This window comes from Lampetra planeri, chromosome 31, assembly GCF_965212315.1.
Source record: "Lampetra planeri chromosome 31, kcLamPlan1.2.h2, whole genome shotgun sequence".
Lineage (NCBI taxonomy): Eukaryota > Metazoa > Chordata > Hyperoartia > Petromyzontiformes > Petromyzontidae > Lampetra > Lampetra planeri.
Genome location: NC_136137.1, coordinates 10,420,067 through 10,438,753, shown reverse-complemented (window position 1 = coordinate 10,438,753; position 18,687 = coordinate 10,420,067). Strand labels below are relative to the sequence as shown.

Below are 18,687 nucleotides of genomic sequence, written 5' to 3'. Positions count from 1 at the left end.
CTCCCCCGCTCAAGCATCACGCCCCGCGACTAAGGGAGGTGGGGCGCAAGCCTGCGACGCTTACACACCACGCCGCTCGTTTCGGGCTGAGCCCACCTAGACGGGAGCCGGACACGCGGAGGCCACGCCCAGCTCCTCTCGACCAATCAAATTCCTCGGCCGAGCCCGCCCGGGGGTCTGATGTCATCGGGCAGCGACCGCGGGTGCCAAGGCGGTTGCCGTGGAGACGGAACATGGCGGATTTTCAGCGCACGCGCTTGTGATGACGTCCGGCGTGACCGCCTACAAATCCCCCGAGCCCCCCCCCAGCCCGTGTTGGACGATACCACTGCGCGCGAGACGCGTAGGGTAGATACCGGGAGAGTCCACTTCTGCCCCACCCCCCCGACACTGCTCAGGTGAACAATTCCACTGCGCGCGAGACGCGTGGGGCAGCAACTGGAAGAGTCTATTTCTGCACCCCCCCCCTCTCCCGACACTGCTGCTGTTCCTGCTCAGGTGGACGATACCATTGCACGCGAGAGCCGTGGGTGTCGCTCCTGGTGCTGCCCGTGCTGGTGTTCGTGCACAGGCCGGGCGCACTGCCGGGCGAGCGGGTGGGTGAGCAGTGTGAGTGAGCGGGTGAGCAGGTGGGTGAGCAGTGTGAGTGTGCGGGTGAGTGCCTGTGGCCACTGCAGACGCGGAGACGAGGGCCACGTCTCGCGGGCACAAATGTACAGTCGTAAATGACATGTGGAGCTCGCTATAAGTCAGGTCTCCCTCTTACGTGGATCTCACTGTGGTCAGATCTTGCATGGTTGCTGACTATTGTGTGGATCATCTCACCGCGATCAGGGCACGCATTGAGCTCGCTACGAGGGCTTCTACGTAGCGATCTGGTGCATGCTGCACCTCGCACTGGCGTGGTCGCTCAGCTTTGCTGCATAACTGTGACCGTCTGAGGCAAGGTGACCTTGACACGTTAACCTCTTGACCTGAACATGATAACCAGAGGCTGGAGCTTAGCCCTGTTTGAGTTCATGCGATTCTGTTCCACGGACGTTGAGCCAGTTCCCCGGCTATTTTACGAGGGGGATCTGTGGTTTGTGAGCACGGGAACAACAAAAGTCAACAACAACAAAAGCATTCAGTATTGCGCAGAAACGACTACAGGATCTTGAAGGAAGATTTACATACTAACAAAGGAAGTATTTAGCGGTGGTAAAGGAAACACGCGAGTTTCATCAGGCGAAACGTCGTACTCGGATTGTAAATGTTGTGGCTTGGCTCCCCAACACACCGGCGTGCTGTACTAGTACACTACACTATACACTACACTATACACTACACTATACACTAGTGCTGTACTAGTACACTACACTATACACTACACTATACACTACACTATACACTCCACTATCCACTACACTATACACTACACTACACACTCGTGCTGTACTAGTATACTACACTATACGCTACACTATACACTAGTGCTGTACTAGTACACTACACTATACACTACACTATACACTAGTGCTGTACTAGTATACTGCACTACACTATACACTAGTGCTGTACTAGTATACTACACTATACACTACACTATACACTAGTGCTGTACTAGTATACTACACTACACTATACACTAGTGCTGTACTAGTGACGAATTGGCACGTTTTGTTTACATGACAACCCTTACTAGTTGGCTGTGTCGGGTGGTGGCGGGTTTTAACGACACATTCACGCGATCTAACCCAAAAAACTCTATTATGGATGACATTTGTCGCGAAAGTCCCCTGCTACGTGTTAACTTGAAGGGAGAGAACCAAACTGTGGATGAGCGGCAATTACTATTCTAGCATGAAATGCAATATTTTCAATCGGATTATTGGAGCCACTTCTGAGTCCACGGGACGGAGTTAGATGAGCTAAGTGGTCCTTTAGGGGAGTGACAGATTTGAGTTAATTTGCAGGTTGTAAGGATAGCTTCTATAATAATAATTCCATTTATGTAGCGGCTTTTCATCAAGGATCTCAAAGCGCTGTACAGGACGCAGCAGCAGAAGCGGAAACTCGGCATACCAATAATTATATCACAAATACATTTTATGAATCCATTTACTAAATGAACTAAAATTTTTGTAAGTGGAAGCGTATAAAATAGGTTATAAGACGCATTTTAAAAAAAATCTCCACAGACTCGGAGGTCCCTGATATTTCCTGGGAGAGCGTTCCATAGCCTGGGGGAAGGTGTGAAGGGCAAGATCGATAGCAGAGTGGTTACGGTGGTAATGTGTCATGGAATGAGAGGTAAGGTATAGATCAGGGGTGGGGAACCTTTTTTCTGCCAAGGGCCATTTGGATATTTATAACATCATTCACGGGCCATACAAAATGATCAACTTAAAAATTAGCCCGTTATATTTGGTCAAACATTTAATTAACTCACCCCTAATGTGATGGCTGGAACTGCTCCTCTTTGGTGAGACGTGTGATGTTAGCTGGTATTGATGATGTTGCTACTCGCAACTGCTTTTCCAGGTTTGCTCCTAGAAATGTTGAATTTCGAGTCACGCCTGCGGTTGCCTTGGCAGGGCCAGACCAAATGACGTTCCCCACCCCTGGATTATAGATGGTGCCACAATAATCAAGTATGGGCAGGATGGTTTGCGACAGAGTCGATGTGGAATGCGGCGTTTGTTTCTGAATATGAATCCAATTTTGGTAGTGTTTAATGAGTTGCGTGTGGTGATGCTGTAATGTGTTGAATATGGATCGGTGAGTGTTGGCGTGATGTGTTGTTGCATGTGGATCAGCGAGTCTTTACTCGTGTTACGTGGTGAGTTATTGGTGTGATATATTACGTGTGGTTCAGTGAATGTTGGTGTGATGTGTTGCATGTGGATCAGTGAGTGTTGCTCATTAAGTGTTGCTGTGATGTTTTGCGTGTTCTGCATTGAGTCTTGCCGTAGTGTATTCCGTGTGGTTCAGTGAGTAAGTACAGTGGTGCTGTGTGATATGTTGGAAAGCGTCACCCATGGCTCGCAAGGAGTTGTTCCGGACGGGGCTGCTCGTCCTCACGTCGCCTGCAGCACAGCTGCCGTTCCAGCTCGGTGGGGCCCTGCGCTCGGCATCGGAGATGATTAACGGCACTCTGTACGTGCACCTTCACCCGGGCCTGAGGCCGCCCAGCTCGACCACGTCCCCCTGCAGCAGAGTGGCCCTGTCTCCCGTGACGTGGGAAGTCTCCCAGATGGTCTCCAATGTCTACACGAAGGCCACGGATATCTGCAGCCACCTGGATGTGCGTGTCTTCCTCGCCAACATTAAAGGGCACGGCGTGGCTGGGAGCGTGCCCGCTGCCCTGCACACCCCCTGCCACTCGCCCGAGGTGGTGCTCACCGACTACAGCAGCATCAACGACCTGAAGCGGCTTCACGACGTCGAGGCGTTCTTCCGAAGCTACGTGCAGAATCGCTACGAGTGCAATGCTTCCATCAAGCTCTTTGTGCCCGATGTGGGCTCCAAGGAAGGCCAGTCTGCACCCGGGGAAACGCAGCAGCCCGGAGAGAGCACAGTGGGCTCGGCCGACGGGGGGCCGCCCAGCTACTCGGACGTGGTTCTCGGGGGCACGTTTGACAGGCTGCACAACGCGCACAAGATCCTCCTGAGTACCGCGTGCTTGTTGGCCGAAAGACGCGTGCTGATTGGAGTTGCAGACGGGGCGCTTTTGCAAGGTCATTGACGCTTGCTGCTCGCAAATATACATTAGACAATTCGTTTCATCCAATTTTATTTCAAATGTGCTGCCGGCATTAAGTAGTAAGACTTAACCGTTTGGATTTCTGCCAAGGGAGTTCGTCACCCCTTCTGTTAGAGAATGGCCCAAAGAATAAGGTTTCATGTAACTGCTTTAGAAATATCTTTAAGTGATATCTTAGCCACACATTTATCGGGTGCACTGACACTTAAATGCTCGTCGCATGGCAGGTAAACCAATGTTTTAATTCTCTGATCTGGAAATTAACTACATGAAGTTAAAAACTCCTTTAATGTGGTGTTTTTTTCCATCATTGGTATCCGGGCTGATATTATCAACTCAATACACTTGAGAACCAAGTGTATCTATGGGGTGGCTACACAGATTTAAATCCACAATCTCAGCCATGCCGGCCCCATACTCTGGCCCCTTGAGCCATCTTTCACACATCATAAGTTTAATGTTCATTTCAAGGGAAAAAATGTTCTCGATACATTTTTGACGAGAACACGTGATACTCTGGGTGCGTTGAATAAGGGAAGCATGGGGTGGGATGAATGGAACTTGCTTCTGCCTGTATGTGATCTGCTTCATTCTCGAGTGCAACATGTGGTTATCCAGCAGCTGGCATGGGCTGGCTGCCTTACAGCTCGTTCAGGCGAGTGACCACGTGTTGACTCTGTGGGAGTCATTGCTTTCCCTGGGTGAATTATTGCATATGTTGGGCAATCATAAGCACATTCAATCGAGTTCATTTGCATTCCACCGACAGGGACAAAAAGGCACGTTAAATGGTATGATGCAATGGCCATGAAAGTGCTCGAAAGAGTCGGGACACATTAACTGCGAATTTCACATCTCGTTTTATTGAATTTATTTTACATAGGCAATAACATTGATGCTATAATGCTTTAGTGTGCTTGAGGTGTGTGTGTAACAGCACTTGCTTCTGCAGTATGTTAAGGTTGTACTGGGAATCTTTGTTTTGTACGTGATTTACACCGCTTCAAGTGACAATGCAATGTTCTTGTCGACAGGGAAGCTTCTGAATGAGCTGATAGAGCCGTATGAGCAGAGGCTCTCAGCGCTCCGGAGCTTCCTGAGCGACGTGCATCCTCACCTGTGCTACGACATCGTCCCCATCACGGACCCCTTCGGACCTGCCATCACTGACTCTCTTCTGCAGTGCATTGTGGTCAGCGAAGAGACTCGCAAAGGGGGGCAGGCTGTGAACCGCAAACGTGAAGAAAAGGTAACCAGTGCTCCACCAAGCTGAAGTTTGGCTATTCCACTTAAGCGTGGGGCTCTCAAGGGTTTGAATACAATTCACGCGCAGAAATCCAAAGCAGTTCTGTGTGCTGTGAAACCATGGTGCGCTGCATGGATTCATAATAACTGAACCTCCACAAATGTTCACCTGTTTGTGGCTGAAAATCTTTTGGTAAATTGGTTTTATGGTTAAAATGTACAGCCACTAATAATTGGATTACCTTGGAAGACTACAAAGCACCAGACTATAATACAAAACCACCCATTCATCCCTCGCATAGGCAGTGGTGGCTTCTTCCACTGAAAAACAGTGGAGCAGTTTTTTTATCGTAATGCCTCTCATGCAAAACATATTGTCATGGATAAAGAATAGACTGCATCTGTAACTTAAGGGTGAGTTTTCCCTGGCAACTATTGCTTTGAGGGATTGACCAGTTGCTTAGCTTTTCTCAAGTTGTTGAATATCTCTCTCCACATGTGCAGTTTTTGGATTGGATTGGTGTTTGTTGTATAGTCCTTGTACAATTCCTTGGCCAGTAAGGCGTGATGACAGTCCCTGAGCGCTGGGGGAATTTGGTCGATGGAAATGGATTCTGGGTGAAGGCACAGCAGGACGCATTGCTTCAGGAGGCTGCACAGACTCGTGGACAATTTATCGGCCACAAAGTCTGGGGTCACCAGCACAATAATTGCATTGTATTTCTCTGTTGCCTTTTTCAAGAGATCGTTGTACGACTTTCCAGCAGGCATTTCAGAATAGTTAACGAACTCTACATCGGCAACTTCCTTGGCTAGTTGCTGGATGTTCTCAGCTAGCACGGTGTCTTCATGCGAGTCCATTCTGTGAAAGATGTACATTCTCTTGTCTCTGCTTCTGTCCATCAGAAGGACCTCGTACGCCTCGCACATACTCTGGCTCGACAGCGACAGTGTGGCCGTGTGTGTCTCGGCTGCGCCAAAATAAATGCTTTCCAAAAGGTCACTGTCAATCAGATGGTCTCCAGATTCTGTGGATCTGAGGAAGGCCCAGTACATGAGCGCCTCATCATACTGCTTCCTGAAGGCCAGGTTCTTGACCAGGCCAAGCAGGGTGTCAGGATCTTGTGGCTGGATAGTGTCTGCCTCCCACAGTGCACTCAGAGCCTGTCCATGAAGGCCCACGAGTTCATAAAGTTTGGAGCGAGAGCGAAGCATTTGAGGTGTCTGGCCTTGAGATTCCTTGAGTTGCTCTATGAGACTGTCTAGAGCCACCTTGCGTGTGCTCTTCACCTTGGCAGCACTTTCAATCGCTAATCGGAGTAGTTGTTCGCTTCTCTGCTGATCGCCGCGTTCTTGCATGTTCAAACCCCAATTCTCGAATGTCCGCGCACAAAAGAGTTGGGAGACGTATTTGCCTGTCTTCATGGACCTGCGGAAGCAATCATCAGACTCCTCCGTTTTGCCAAGTGACACATATATCTCGGCCAGGGTCACCAACAGATGGGGACCCGTTTCTTTTGACAGCTCAATGCCCTCTCTGAGGTACTTAATCGCTTGGTCTAGAAGTTCTGTGACATGTGGATCTTTGACTTCTCTGTAGCAATTGAAAAGACTCTTTCCTCTTCCCCGTCTGTGGCCACGTGCCTGCGTGTTCTCCGGGTTCTGCGCTGCCCCACCAGGGAAATAATGCGACTGCCCTCGCATTCGTCCGGAGCTGCAGAAAGGCTGTCTGCCCCCTCTAGGCCTCCTGCTGGGAAATAAAGGCCGCCTGACTCGCAATGTGCACTCGGGCTGCCCATCTTCCCCACTAGTGATGCTCAAAGCAGCAAAGTCTGCGCTCACATCGCAGAGTTGTGTCATTGGCTCATATGTGACAAACAAGTCCTGGCCACGGCCAGCTGCGTTTGCTGGCCGCCAAGGGTGTCTTTGACCTCTGAAACCCCTGCCATATCCTGCTGTAGGAGCTGTAGAGACAAATAATAATGAACTTACTCAAAGGATTTCAAGGGAGAAAAAAATCCATTCTAAAAATGTTTTGGTGAAATCTCACAGTATTTTGTTGCTAAAGCTACATTGCTGATAACTCTAATTACACAGAGTGCAAGGCCGCAAACTTATGTCGTTTTTTTTGGTTGGGCCAAAGCTGGAGTGTAGCTTGTTTAAATGATAGAAGGATCTGTGAGAATGCAGTAGGGAGAAATTTTAAGTAGAAACACTTTTTTCAAGTTTAGGTGTCTTCGTAAAAGAAGAAAATTGATCTCACCATCCAGGGTCCTCGCATGAGCTTGATCTGCTAGGGTGCGGTAGGTTAGCCCGAGGTGGTGGAGAGAAAAGGACGAGGGGCAGAGCGCGTAGGCTTTGCGCAGGAGCTCCAGAGCTCGGTCGTATTGGCGCATGTGCCTCCAGTGCTTTCCCGCCCTCTCCAGCACCCAGCGGTCCTGGGGCGCAAGCGCGCAGGCCCTCTCGAAGCACTCCGACACGGTGAGCGCCTCGTCGCCCACCTCCACGATACGAGCACTCTCGAAATCCCTGACATTCCTCGTGTTTTCGTAAGAATCAAGGACATCGGCAGAAAAGCTTTTGTGGAGCACAACACTGGCAAGTTTATGGTGACAGATACAGACAGTCTTTCATAGTAATATGATGATAACGGGTAGAGGAGGCTTTTGTTGTCCATTTCCGAAGTACTCATTTATTCTGAGCTGCGTTTTATTGAGCGGCCTGTTCGAGCGCTCTAACAGCGCTGCAGCCTTGGTAAGATTGGGGCAATCTAATGAATAGTGACCGATCAGGTGGCTCAACGGTAGAGTGGCTGGCAGTTGGAAAGTTGTGCGTTCAGTGCTGATTGGTGGCTGATTCAGCCCAACATCCATCTTTCGGGGTTCTTAAATTGAATACCACATTATGGGCGAGTCAGCACTTGTTATTCTATAGATCAGGGGTCCCCAACCCCCGGGCCGCGGATCGGTACCGGTCCGTGGCCTGTTAGGAACTGGGCCGCACAGGAGGAGGTTACCGGTGAGTCCGTGCGTGGCCCGCCCATTATTTTATTTACCACTTCCATCCGCGCCTCTTTCCCGCACTGCGCACTTGTCTCAGTCACAGTTTTGGTAAGCCCACAAGCTGCTAACCCCTAGCCAAAATTAGTAAAAACCAAACGTCGCTGGAGAGTTTCTTTGAAAAGGGAGAAAGACCCAATGATGAACCCCCCCCTCCCCCCCCCCCGGTCCGTGAAAAAATTGTCTTCCAGGAAACCGGTCCCTGGTGCCAAAAATGTTGGGTACCGCTGCTATAGATGGAATCGCCCTCAGTATAGGAATTAGGAATTTCCACCACTGCTTGAGGGCCGTAGATAGGAGATGGGCACACCACCTCATTGATATTTGAGCAGACAATCTCTTTGATTGTTGATTTAAATTGCAAAACACATCAACTACCACATTAAACCCCACGTTAAAAGTGCTTTCAAAATACAGCAGTTTACCTTTGGTTGAAAAATTTCTTGGTTATCTGGCCCAAAACTGCGAAAGCTTTGGCCTTGAAAAATCTGTTGTCCGTGTGGACAACGTGTGCAAGGGCTTCCACGGCTTGTTGAAAGTGTTCATTCTTGTCAAAGTCGGGGTTCTCTCTCAAAATGTCAATCTCAAAGACCCTGCAAAAGAGAGCCATAACACGTAATTGCCAACGTAACGAGCGAGCCTTAACAATTAGAACCGTAAAAAAGATTGTTTAAAAATATATTTTTAAATTTTCAATGATAGAATATAGTATTGTCATCAGTATGACACACCTATACCAAGTTTGCAGTCGATACGACATTGGGAATACGGTTGAAATTGAGTTACACGATTTTAGGATACGACAACACAGAGTAAGTTAAATAAAAGCATGTAAAATGTTTAAAAATATATGTTTTGGATTTGTTATGATAGAATATAGTCTTGTCATCAGTATGACATAGGTATTTCAAGTTTTCAGTCGATAGCACATTGGAAAGTGGGTAAAAATTGAGTTACAAGATTTATTTTTTGAGGATACAACAGACGGAGTGAGTTAAATAAAAGCGTGTAATAATAATAATAAAAAGGAATAATTTACTCTCGAATGCTGCAGGTGTGCCAACTGACCTGTCGAGGTTTAAAGCCAAGCCGTACTTCCAAGAAACAAGCTTGTCAGGAGGGCAGTGACCGTGCCCCATCTCGATGGCCTGCGAATATTTGTCGATCGCCTTGAATTGTGCCACGGGACCCAGACGGGAGAGGCAGTAGCCCTGCTCGGCCAAGGCCGTAGCAAGCGCTGCCTTGTTTCCCTTCTGCCTGTCCAGTGCCTCCGCCACTCTGCTGGCGGCCTCGAATTCGTAGCGATGCAAGTGAAGCTCACACTTGTTGGCCAGTGCCGTCACACTGCACGGCTCCTTTATTAGGGCAGCTGTCACTGACGACTCGGCTTTGGCCAGCTGATCTTGCGATAGGTAGAAATAGGTGAGGCAGTTCAGGGCGCAGACGTCGCTGTCAAACTCTTCTGCGGTGGCTTCGTGCGCCTGTTTGCGCTCCAGTTTTGCGATGACAATGTTGATGTACGTGCTGCCGTGCGGTAGGTCGTGTGTCAGCTCAAAGAGTGTCGGGAGCTGCTCGTAACGCTCCCGTATCTCTTTTGTAAAATTGTTATCCATTGCACACCGGTTTGGTCAAGCAACCGTCTTGAGTGGAGTGCTTTTAAGAACTAGAATACTAGAGCAGAAGCGAGGAGTTTACAGTGTAAACTCTGAAAAAGACACAAACAGAACATTTTACTTCTGTGCTGGTCTTCCATTCCTAATCATCTCTGCTGGTACAGTACTCCATCTACAGCCTCTTTCTTTTTCAAGAATCAAGAGCAAATTGTCATTTGTGACAGACCAATCAAACTTAACGTAGGACTCAATAAATACCTCTAGCCACTGGTACCCAAGGTACGCTCAGTTGGACATTGGAGCATGAATAGTGTACGTTATTTTCTCAAACATTTAATACGAGTTTTTTTGTTTCGTTTAATAAGTAATGTTAAAAAAAACTTTTACAAAAACACGCTTTCATTAAATGTACCGTACTAGTAATGGAAGAACTCCACGACTTCAGGAAGTGGCCCCGAAGCTTGCCATAACGTAAGGGGCCGTGGTGATTTACAGCCAACGTCAGTTGACCATGGACAATTAGAGCCAAGCCAAGAACATAACATAAAAAATAATGTTATAAATATATGTTTATTTTATATTATATAATATAGTATTGTCATCAGTATGACATGTATACTAAGTTTGCAGTCGATACCACATTGGGAAGTGGGTAAAAATTGAGTTACATGATTTTAGGATACATCAATGACAACAACAACAGACAGAGTGAGTTAATAAAAAGCGTTTAAAAAAGGAACAATGTGAGAGAGAGAAAAATCATGAAAATAAAGCCACAAGCTTCTGGACACTCCAGGCAGAGCGAGGAGTGGTTGGACGTGGAGTCGCGAACCCAGCACAGCCTGCATAGTAGTAGTAGTGTGCACACTTCCGTGTCGGTACGTGCCGAATATGTGCCGCTGTGTGTGGTATGTACGTACTAAACCCGAATGGAATCCCAAGTATGGCAACAACATTGGACTGGATAATTTGCATACGTTTGAAAAAAGAAAACCCAACGTATTACAAAAAAATATTGATATTCTTGTATCAGATTACTTGATTGGTTCTTATTAGATTACTATGTGGACTGAGATGGCATCTTAGATGTATAAAAATAGCGTTGGTACTTCACTTCTCCGAGAAGGCTGTGCCAACGAGAAAATGGAGCAAACCGTTTAACACGTAGTAGGCTTTTACGACCAATATCATCCATAATATAGGTTCTTTTCGGTTAGATCGCGTAAATATGTCGTTAAACCCACCACCACCCAACACAGCCAATTAGTAAGGTTTGCAACGTAAACAGAACATGCCAATTCATTACTATTACAGCACACCGGTGTGTTTGAGAGCAAATCCACAACATTTACAATCTTGAGTACGACTTTTCTCCAACAATTAAAACCAGCTTCATCAGGCGACAGCCAGATTTGTGGAGAAATCCTCCTGTTTCGTTCCTTACATAGAGGGATAGATGTGATGACATCACTTGTGAGCCCTCCACGTTTGAGGGTGGGGCATTATAATTCATCTAAATTACAATGGGTATCCATTGCCGGTTTACGGTACGGCAACTCCTCGCTTAACGTGTGTTCACACAACGCGTTTTTGCTACAACTTGGTTCTTCTACGAGGGACCACTTTTCGCACAACGCGGAAACGCGCACGTTATAACGCGTTTGGTGAGCGGTCAAGACAAACTACTTTGTTCAGCTGCGCGACGGCTGAGCGGAATGATAGAGTACACAGGATGGTAGGGCACGCGGCGGCCGACCCTCGCCTCGGCTCTTTTTCCCCGCTGTACGATGATCACAGGCTGATTTTATAGCGCAAATATGATTGGGTAACAGTAATTCCCTGCTTAACAGCACGGTTTTTCGACGTAAGGCGGCACTTTTCAGGAACGCATCCAGCACGTTAAATGAGGAATTGCTGTATTTCTTTGTTCACGTGACAAAATAAGAGTTTGGTGAAGGAGATCAAATGGTGGCGATTCCCTCCAGCCTGTTTCGTCTCGTCAAGTTATCGTTCATATTTATTCGTTTAACCAGAACTCACAAGAGCACGGATATTCTCATTTGCAAGAGTGGCCCGAGAATGATGCGTTGTTTATCATATTTAAACAGTTGAAACATTCCTAAATGGTCTTCTTGGTTCTTTCGGTAAAGTCACGTAGAAGGGAAATAATAAAATAATAAAAATAAAACATAATAAAATAATACACCATCATTTATTTCGTTTTATTATTTTGTTATTTCCCTTCTACGTGACTTTACCGAAAGAACCAAGAAGATGAATCCCTGCAGTCACGAAAGCTTTAAATCGAAATTCCTAAATCGACTAAATATGTGATGCACAGTGCCGCGGAGGCGTTTGTCATATCCCATATTCACCCGCTGAAGAGCCTGTCTCTCTCTCGATCTCTTTGACCGAGTAAATGTTGACACGAAGACGAGTGTTGGCAGGACACGATCGTTGCGTTGGGCCTTTCGTCTTCACCGACTGACAACTCATGCCCCCTGCCACTGGCGATGTCGACCTCTGCTGCGGTAGTGGGGTGTGGAAAGTGGACGCGGGGCCGTGGTGTACTAATAAATCATCATACAGTATTTCCTCGTCATTGACAAACTCGATATTCGCGAATTTGGCTATCTGCGAATCGCATAAGGAACTGTACACGACTGCATCGAGTGGTAAAGCGATGAGATTACTTTAATATTTATTTGCCAATGTTGTTTTGTTATGATAATTTCCATGTATTTTTTAGCTGATTTATGTATTTATTTAAGGTAAATAATTTCGTAGGCAACATCATTATCCGCAAAATGCACTCTTCACGAGCACCTTCTGAACGGTTCCCTTGCGAATAACGAGGGACTACTGTACTATCAACATTTTAAAAACGGTATCGTCGAAACTTGTATGCGCATTATATTTGCGTGCGGCGTGTGCTTCCAACGAGACGGAATCAAGTTGAGTGTCTTTCCGCACGTTCGCGTGTGACCCTCACGTGTGCAGAGAGGCAAGGGTGGTGCCCCCCGTGCATTCCCTGACGGCCCCCCCTGCCCCAGCGCGTGAGGCTGCCCCCCTGTGCCCCCCACACCCCTCCTCCCGAGGCCTCCAAAACGAGAGTTCCGTGCCAATTGACAAATAAGTTCAGCAATTTTAATTCAGCACGCTGATCAACAGCCAACAAAAGTGTTTCGCGGCTTTCCCTTTGAGCCCCGTATATTGTTGGGCCGTGAAATTAGTTCAGTTGTAAGCGTGCGTGTGAATGCAGCACGTACCTGGCTGTAGAGGCACACACGCCTTGCAGACACGGGGAATGGGCGACAGCTCTTGACCATGCACACAATGTTTTGGAAATCCCCTCCACTCAAACAACAACGAGCACTGTGGGAATTGTTGGACGCAAGCCACATGGGCAGGGATGTTGAATGCTTCCAGACTGAATTTTTTTTGCTGCACGCGCACATTTCGTGACGTTTTTTTTTAACATCCGTCTTGTGCGCCGCTTAAAGGTTTTTCAAACTCGGAATCTTTCACTGGGTAAATGCGCCACGAGTTGAAGTTGATTATTGGTGAATAACCATTACTTTCCGGCGTGGAAGTGCAGTCATTTGCTTGCACTTGCACACGCCTGATCTCACCGCGCCTATGTTAGTGGGTGGAAGACGGTTTTGATACATTTCGATTTAAAGCTTTCGTGACTGCAGGGATTCATCTTCTTGGTTCTTTCGGTAAAGTCACGTAGAAGGGAGATAATAAAACGAAACGTCGTGAGAATTGTATTATTTTATTGTTTTATTTTGATTATTTTATTATCTCCCTTCTACGTGACTTTACCAAAAGAACCAAGAAGGTTTTGATACAGTTTGCGTGTCCTCCATTAGATTCGTTCTGTTAGGCACTAATTGCAGGGTTAACACGTCAGGCAATGCTTTAGCGGTGTAGATGGTTTCATTAACGTTGACGATTTTAACATGACTTGTATGTGTGTTGAACTTCTTTCGCACCGCAGGTAGCCAATCGTGATAATTGGCGCGGTGCTAAAAGCATGTAATAGGCACTGCACTGGAGTGTGTTTCATCTGGGCGAGTTTTCTGTTTTGGGAAAGTGGTCACTGGGAACATCCTTCCGCTGCCAGGGCCTGCCGGTGCTGGAGGTGCACGAGATCAAGCTGATCGCCGACCGTCACCACGCGAGCCACGAGGAAATGAAAATCAGCTCGTCGAGTCTGAGAGCACGGCTGCTGGGCACCCTGTTGAAACCGCCACAAGTGAGGCGCCGTCGCGTTTAGAGATGGAGCGCTTGGGCTCCTTGACGTTTCCCATAAAAAGTGAAGTTCTAAGAAGTGAAATGCGACATGCCGTTGCCGCCTGCGCCGTGCCCCATTCCCAGGAGATGTGCATGGTGCTGTGTCGTGTGTGTATGCGCGCGTTGGGAGTGGTAGCGTCATGGTTAAGGCGTTGCACTACGAACCTGGTGACCCGAGTTTTATTCCGGTCCTGGGCCGGCCCTAGGTCGATTCAGCCTCAACTGAGTGACCCCGTGCAGTGTGTAAACATCGACACTGGGGAGACAAAGGCAGCCAGGCGTGGTGTTTGGCCACCCACCCCCTCGTGTGTTGTCCCGGCCTTCATAGCTGCTACTCGTTAATAGCACTTGCCCCAACAGTCTGTTAAGGCTATACGGGGGATCTTTGTCTTGCAGGTGAAACCCGACATCCCACCGGTGCCCTTTGTCATTGGGCTTACGGGAATCAGCGCTAGCGGGAAGTCGAGCGTCGCCAGGCGTCTGGAGGCGCTTGGGGCCGTGCACGTGGACTGCGACGTGCTCGGTCATCAGGCCTACCTGCCAGGCACCAGCGCCCATGCCAACATCGTCGAGGAGTTCGGAGAGGGTGAGTCGCTCTGGCGGGACGCGCGCCCTGCGTTTCGATTGGTCGTCATTGCTTCACACGTTCTGTTTCTGAATGTGCACTTAACTAGGTGGCTACTGTAAAGGTAATGAGTTATGGTGCTTGGCTGTGTAAAGTTTGTGTCTACTATCAAACCCAATATCAGTGGAAATGGTCAACATATTAGACTTGCAATCCAGAGGGTCACGGGTTCAATTCCATCTCTCGAATCGACAGTTGAAACAATTTGCCAAGTCTCTCTGAAATCTCCCCCCACCACCGCCTTTATCCACCCAGAAGCATAAATGGGTCCGCCACGGTTAGTCGATCGGCAGGTTATGTATGGTGGGGTAAAGTGTGGGTACGCCCACCTCTTCTAATACATCTACTCAGAGTGAAAGAGTAGACCTAATATCCTCTGTTGTTTGCTGTAGTGGGGGGTGCTTCTGCCAGCAGCGGTGCAAGCAATTGCAGGGATGCACCTTTACCTTTTTAACTGCATGTAACTATGGGACGATTAATCTATCAAAATTGATTCGTACTTTTATGGTACACGCATTGGACCGTATGTGTGAAAATCATATTAATTATTCATCCTAATGGAGCAAATTCTGACAATTCATCAAGTCGTTGCAGAGTGAATGTCTCGTGCCAACTAGAAAGCAATTGCGGTTAAAGCAATGTTCACATTTAACAGCTGATTATATATACTAATTTATGATATAATGCGGCCATGTGGATACATGGCCCATTCTCAGTTTAGCATCGGATTTCCATTTTTACAGTACCCCTTTTCTTCCACATTGTTACAGATATCTTGTCAGAAGATGGAACCATAAACAGAAAGGAGCTGGGGAAGAAAGTGTTTTCAGAAAAGGTGACCGTGGCACACAGTGCCGATTACAAACTTGACACTCCAGTATTTTTTTTATAATGCATGGGTACGTACCCAGTTCATTGTATATCACATATATATTCTATTAAAATGTTTTAACTGGATAATCCCTGGAGAGGGAACATCTCGTTTGCAAGGATGCCCAGGGTGTCAAATTACGTACAAACACACATGTAATGACGACTTGTATACACGCGTACGAACAACTTACACAGCATTGTATGGATGTTGGACTTTTTTTGCGTAATACGTAGCCTACCGTGCTAATCGCGGAGGTGCATTAATACCAAATCAAAAACATTTTTCTAATCAAGAACATACACCAGATAGCACACATGAAGATCACACTACAGACAAATATAAATAAATGGTTTACAAATGTTAAGCAGCTAATTCTTTCTGATGTTGCCAGTAGCAGAGTAGTTTATGGGTATGACTTAAAGGAAGTAACCCTGCTAAGCTTTGTGCGCTCTTGCCATTTTTGCCAGGATAAACTAAAAAAACTAACGGACATTGTTTGGCCTGAAATCGCGAGGCTGGCCAAGAAAGTTATTGCTGATTGTGCAGAAAAAGGTAAGTGGCCCTCACCCCTTTAGCACCTGCAGTTGAGTAGATTTTGTGGCCCTTCGATTATGTTGGCTGAGCGGTGCGGAAATTATAATATCTTGGTTCGAGATTAATTACTTAAAAACACATAGATCTATCGTACAAAAATCGACCGTACATGAACATTTGTTTTTGACATTATTTTTAGACGCCCATGACATCGACAGTTTCCAACTGGAAATGTAACTGTCTGAAATATTTGACGCTTATATTATCATCACTTTTATTAATTTCAGAAATGCCCGTGCTTGTGTGCTTTGTGCGAGTGACCGAGTGCTGCTGCGTTTTCGATGCAGGTGTGCGTGTGTGTGTCCTGGATGCTGCGGTTCTGCTGGAAGCCGGCTGGATCAACATGGTCCATGAGGTCTGGGTGGTGCTCATTCCGGAAGACGAGGTGAGCTGCATGCGTTGTGTCCAATCGTCGACGACGACAACCGGTACCACCGTTTCCTTTCTGGATTAAGGAAACAGTTTTGGCCCACGGTTCAATAAATCATCATCACGGTTTTTAACCTTCACAGCTGATACAGCACTGTCAAAACACTCACAGACCTCTTGTGTGAATGATGATAACAGCTGGCTGAATAAAGAATTGAATTCCCTACATTGACATTCGAGCTGTGTATAACTCAGAGCTGCAGACACCCACTAAACTGAGATGGGAATACTTTCAGTAAATTTGGTATTCATGCCATTATAGCACATGAGCTATCACTTTAATATAGAACTGAAATGAGTCAGCTCGTAGTCATAGTGACATTTCCTTTATGTGTCACTTTCTGCAATATGTTTTTTTCTTCACAGGCCGTCAGAAGAATTGTGGAGAGAGATGGCGTGACGGATGACAGTGCTAAGAAGAGGCTGTCCAATCAGCTCAGCAACCAGCGCAGGGTAGAGGAGGCAAATGTTGTGCTGTGTACCTACTGGCAGCCTCAAGTGACACAAAAACAGGTATGGGAGTGGGGTACTCTCTATAGAATACTGTCTGCTGGCTTCCAGAGCCACCAAGCATGATTGTTTTTTGTAATTGCGACCACTCAAAGAGTGGCTATCCCAACAGACAGCAGTGAAACAGACACAACGGTAAACCGGTATTAATTTCAGGACTTGATCAGTAGAGTCACCAATGTTGGCTACTGACATCTGCCTCGGATGTCACGTTTTCTCACCTCTTTTGAGTTCTTGGTATCAATGACAAAATGTCCACATTGTGTGGTCTTGATAAAGCTTTTAGTACATGCAAATGCACTGCATTTTGTGTTGTTAAATCTGTTTGTCGCGGTGCCACATTGATGTTGCTGTTGTGATGGGTTTCCTCTCGTTTACACATTTAAATCCCAAAGCAGGTGTGGGTACTTCTCCCTGGGGAGTCTCCATGATGGAGGCGGGTAGTGTGAACACGCTCGTCATGCTGCACGTTCACATGAAGCACAGGAGGGAACTAGGGTTTTTATACAAATGCATTTTGATGCGACCTAAATTGCTTGTGAATAAAAATTTGTATCTGAAACCATATGAACAGGATATAAGTTAATACCCATTGTAAACATTATTGTTTTTCTAGGTTGTTTATGTTGTATATAATTCGTTCACATTATCCCTACAGCCATTCGAGGCCACTGCATTCACAATGTGACAAATACTTTTTTAATAGATTCACGACAATGAATCCTGACGATTTAGTAGGGCAGGTGCGGAAAACCATTACACCGCTATTAACTAGATCAGTGTGGTAACTCCTGCTCCAAGTTGGTATTTATAATTCCCTCGGTGACACTGCACATTTAAACAAGGGTCTTTTGGTTTGCTGCCTCAAGGCATGTCCATCAGTATGCACTCTCCATCGGTCCTTCCAGTCACTACACACACACACCTCCATGTCACAAGCTCACAATAGGTGTACATGCTGTTGTGTTTTCCATGAAGGTTGAAAAAGCGTGGAAGCTCCTACTTGGAAGAATCACAAGGTGAAGGTCGATCGCCTGTAACTGGACCAATGTGGAAGAGCCAGAAGTGTAGTTTATTGGGCTGTAAATTTGTTAGGAGTTTGATGTCGGCTTCATTAAATAACTAATGTGGAAGCATAAAAGTCTGCAAACTGGAATTTGTGCTTGTGCCATTTTATATTTTGACTTGAAATATCCTTTGTTTTGCAGGCATACAAATTAAAATCTAACGGCTTCAGCATAGACTGCTTTCATAAAGTTACCAAAAGTTTTAGACAAAGAATTGTAATACTAAAATGATGGTGAATGGTGCAATATGTGAAATTTTACACATTCAATAAAGTTTCCTTAAAACTTTCATAAAAGATGCTGTTCTTTGATGCATTTACTTTGCAAGCTTGAACATCTCATGGGATTGTTGTGCCTGCTTGTTGCAAATCACCCCTGTTCAAAAACACTGCTGCACACACCTGTAATCCACCACTTTTGAGGCAAGGGTTGGTGGATCACGTAAATCTGTGAACCTCCCAAGCACCGCTGGTTTGCGAGGTAGTGCCAGCAGTTGACAGCACAGCAAAGTATAACTTGGGAAGCTTTATCACCTGACACTCATGCGTTCGTTTTCCCTGGTTACTCTGATTTACACACTTGTGCCAAAATACTCATGGAATTGGCCAAGAATTCCAGCGCAGGGCC

The 18,687-nt window shown here is 46.6% G+C and overlaps 2 protein-coding genes across 8 annotated transcripts; one reads left to right on the top strand and one right to left on the bottom strand.

Annotated features, from left to right (window-relative positions):
- Window positions 1-480: 480 nt before the first annotated feature.
- LOC144729208 (bifunctional coenzyme A synthase-like) lies at window positions 481-18,356 on the top strand. 5 transcript variants are annotated; one of them, XM_078609268.1, is made up of 10 exons: window positions 482-629; window positions 3,012-3,719; window positions 4,780-4,994; window positions 13,792-13,923; window positions 14,358-14,547; window positions 15,357-15,421; window positions 15,928-16,012; window positions 16,342-16,439; window positions 16,850-16,996; window positions 17,972-18,356. In XM_078609268.1, the coding sequence occupies exons 2-10, from the start codon at window positions 3,020-3,022 to the stop codon at window positions 18,014-18,016; spliced, it is 1,677 nt and encodes a 558-aa protein (XP_078465394.1). In that variant the 5' UTR covers window positions 482-629; window positions 3,012-3,019; the 3' UTR covers window positions 18,017-18,356. The 5 variants fall into 5 exon arrangements, 4 of the variants coding, with proteins under 4 accessions (XP_078465394.1, XP_078465395.1, XP_078465398.1 ...); XM_078609269.1 differs by having other exon boundaries at window positions 485-596; XM_078609272.1 differs by having other exon boundaries at window positions 500-600.
- On the bottom strand, window positions 4,587-13,068 carry LOC144729206 (uncharacterized). Of its 3 annotated transcripts, XM_078609265.1 has the most exons (5): window positions 12,932-13,068; window positions 9,118-9,754; window positions 8,475-8,642; window positions 7,254-7,528; window positions 4,587-6,954 (listed from the first exon to the last, which is right to left on the bottom strand). In XM_078609265.1, the coding sequence occupies exons 2-5, from the start codon at window positions 9,660-9,662 to the stop codon at window positions 5,423-5,425; spliced, it is 2,520 nt and encodes an 839-aa protein (XP_078465391.1). In that variant the 5' UTR covers window positions 9,663-9,754; window positions 12,932-13,068; the 3' UTR covers window positions 4,587-5,422. The 3 variants fall into 3 exon arrangements, with proteins under 3 accessions (XP_078465391.1, XP_078465392.1, XP_078465393.1); XM_078609266.1 differs by lacking the exon at window positions 12,932-13,068 and having other exon boundaries at window positions 9,118-11,852; XM_078609267.1 differs by having other exon boundaries at window positions 6,860-7,528.
- Window positions 18,357-18,687: the final 331 nt, after the last annotated feature.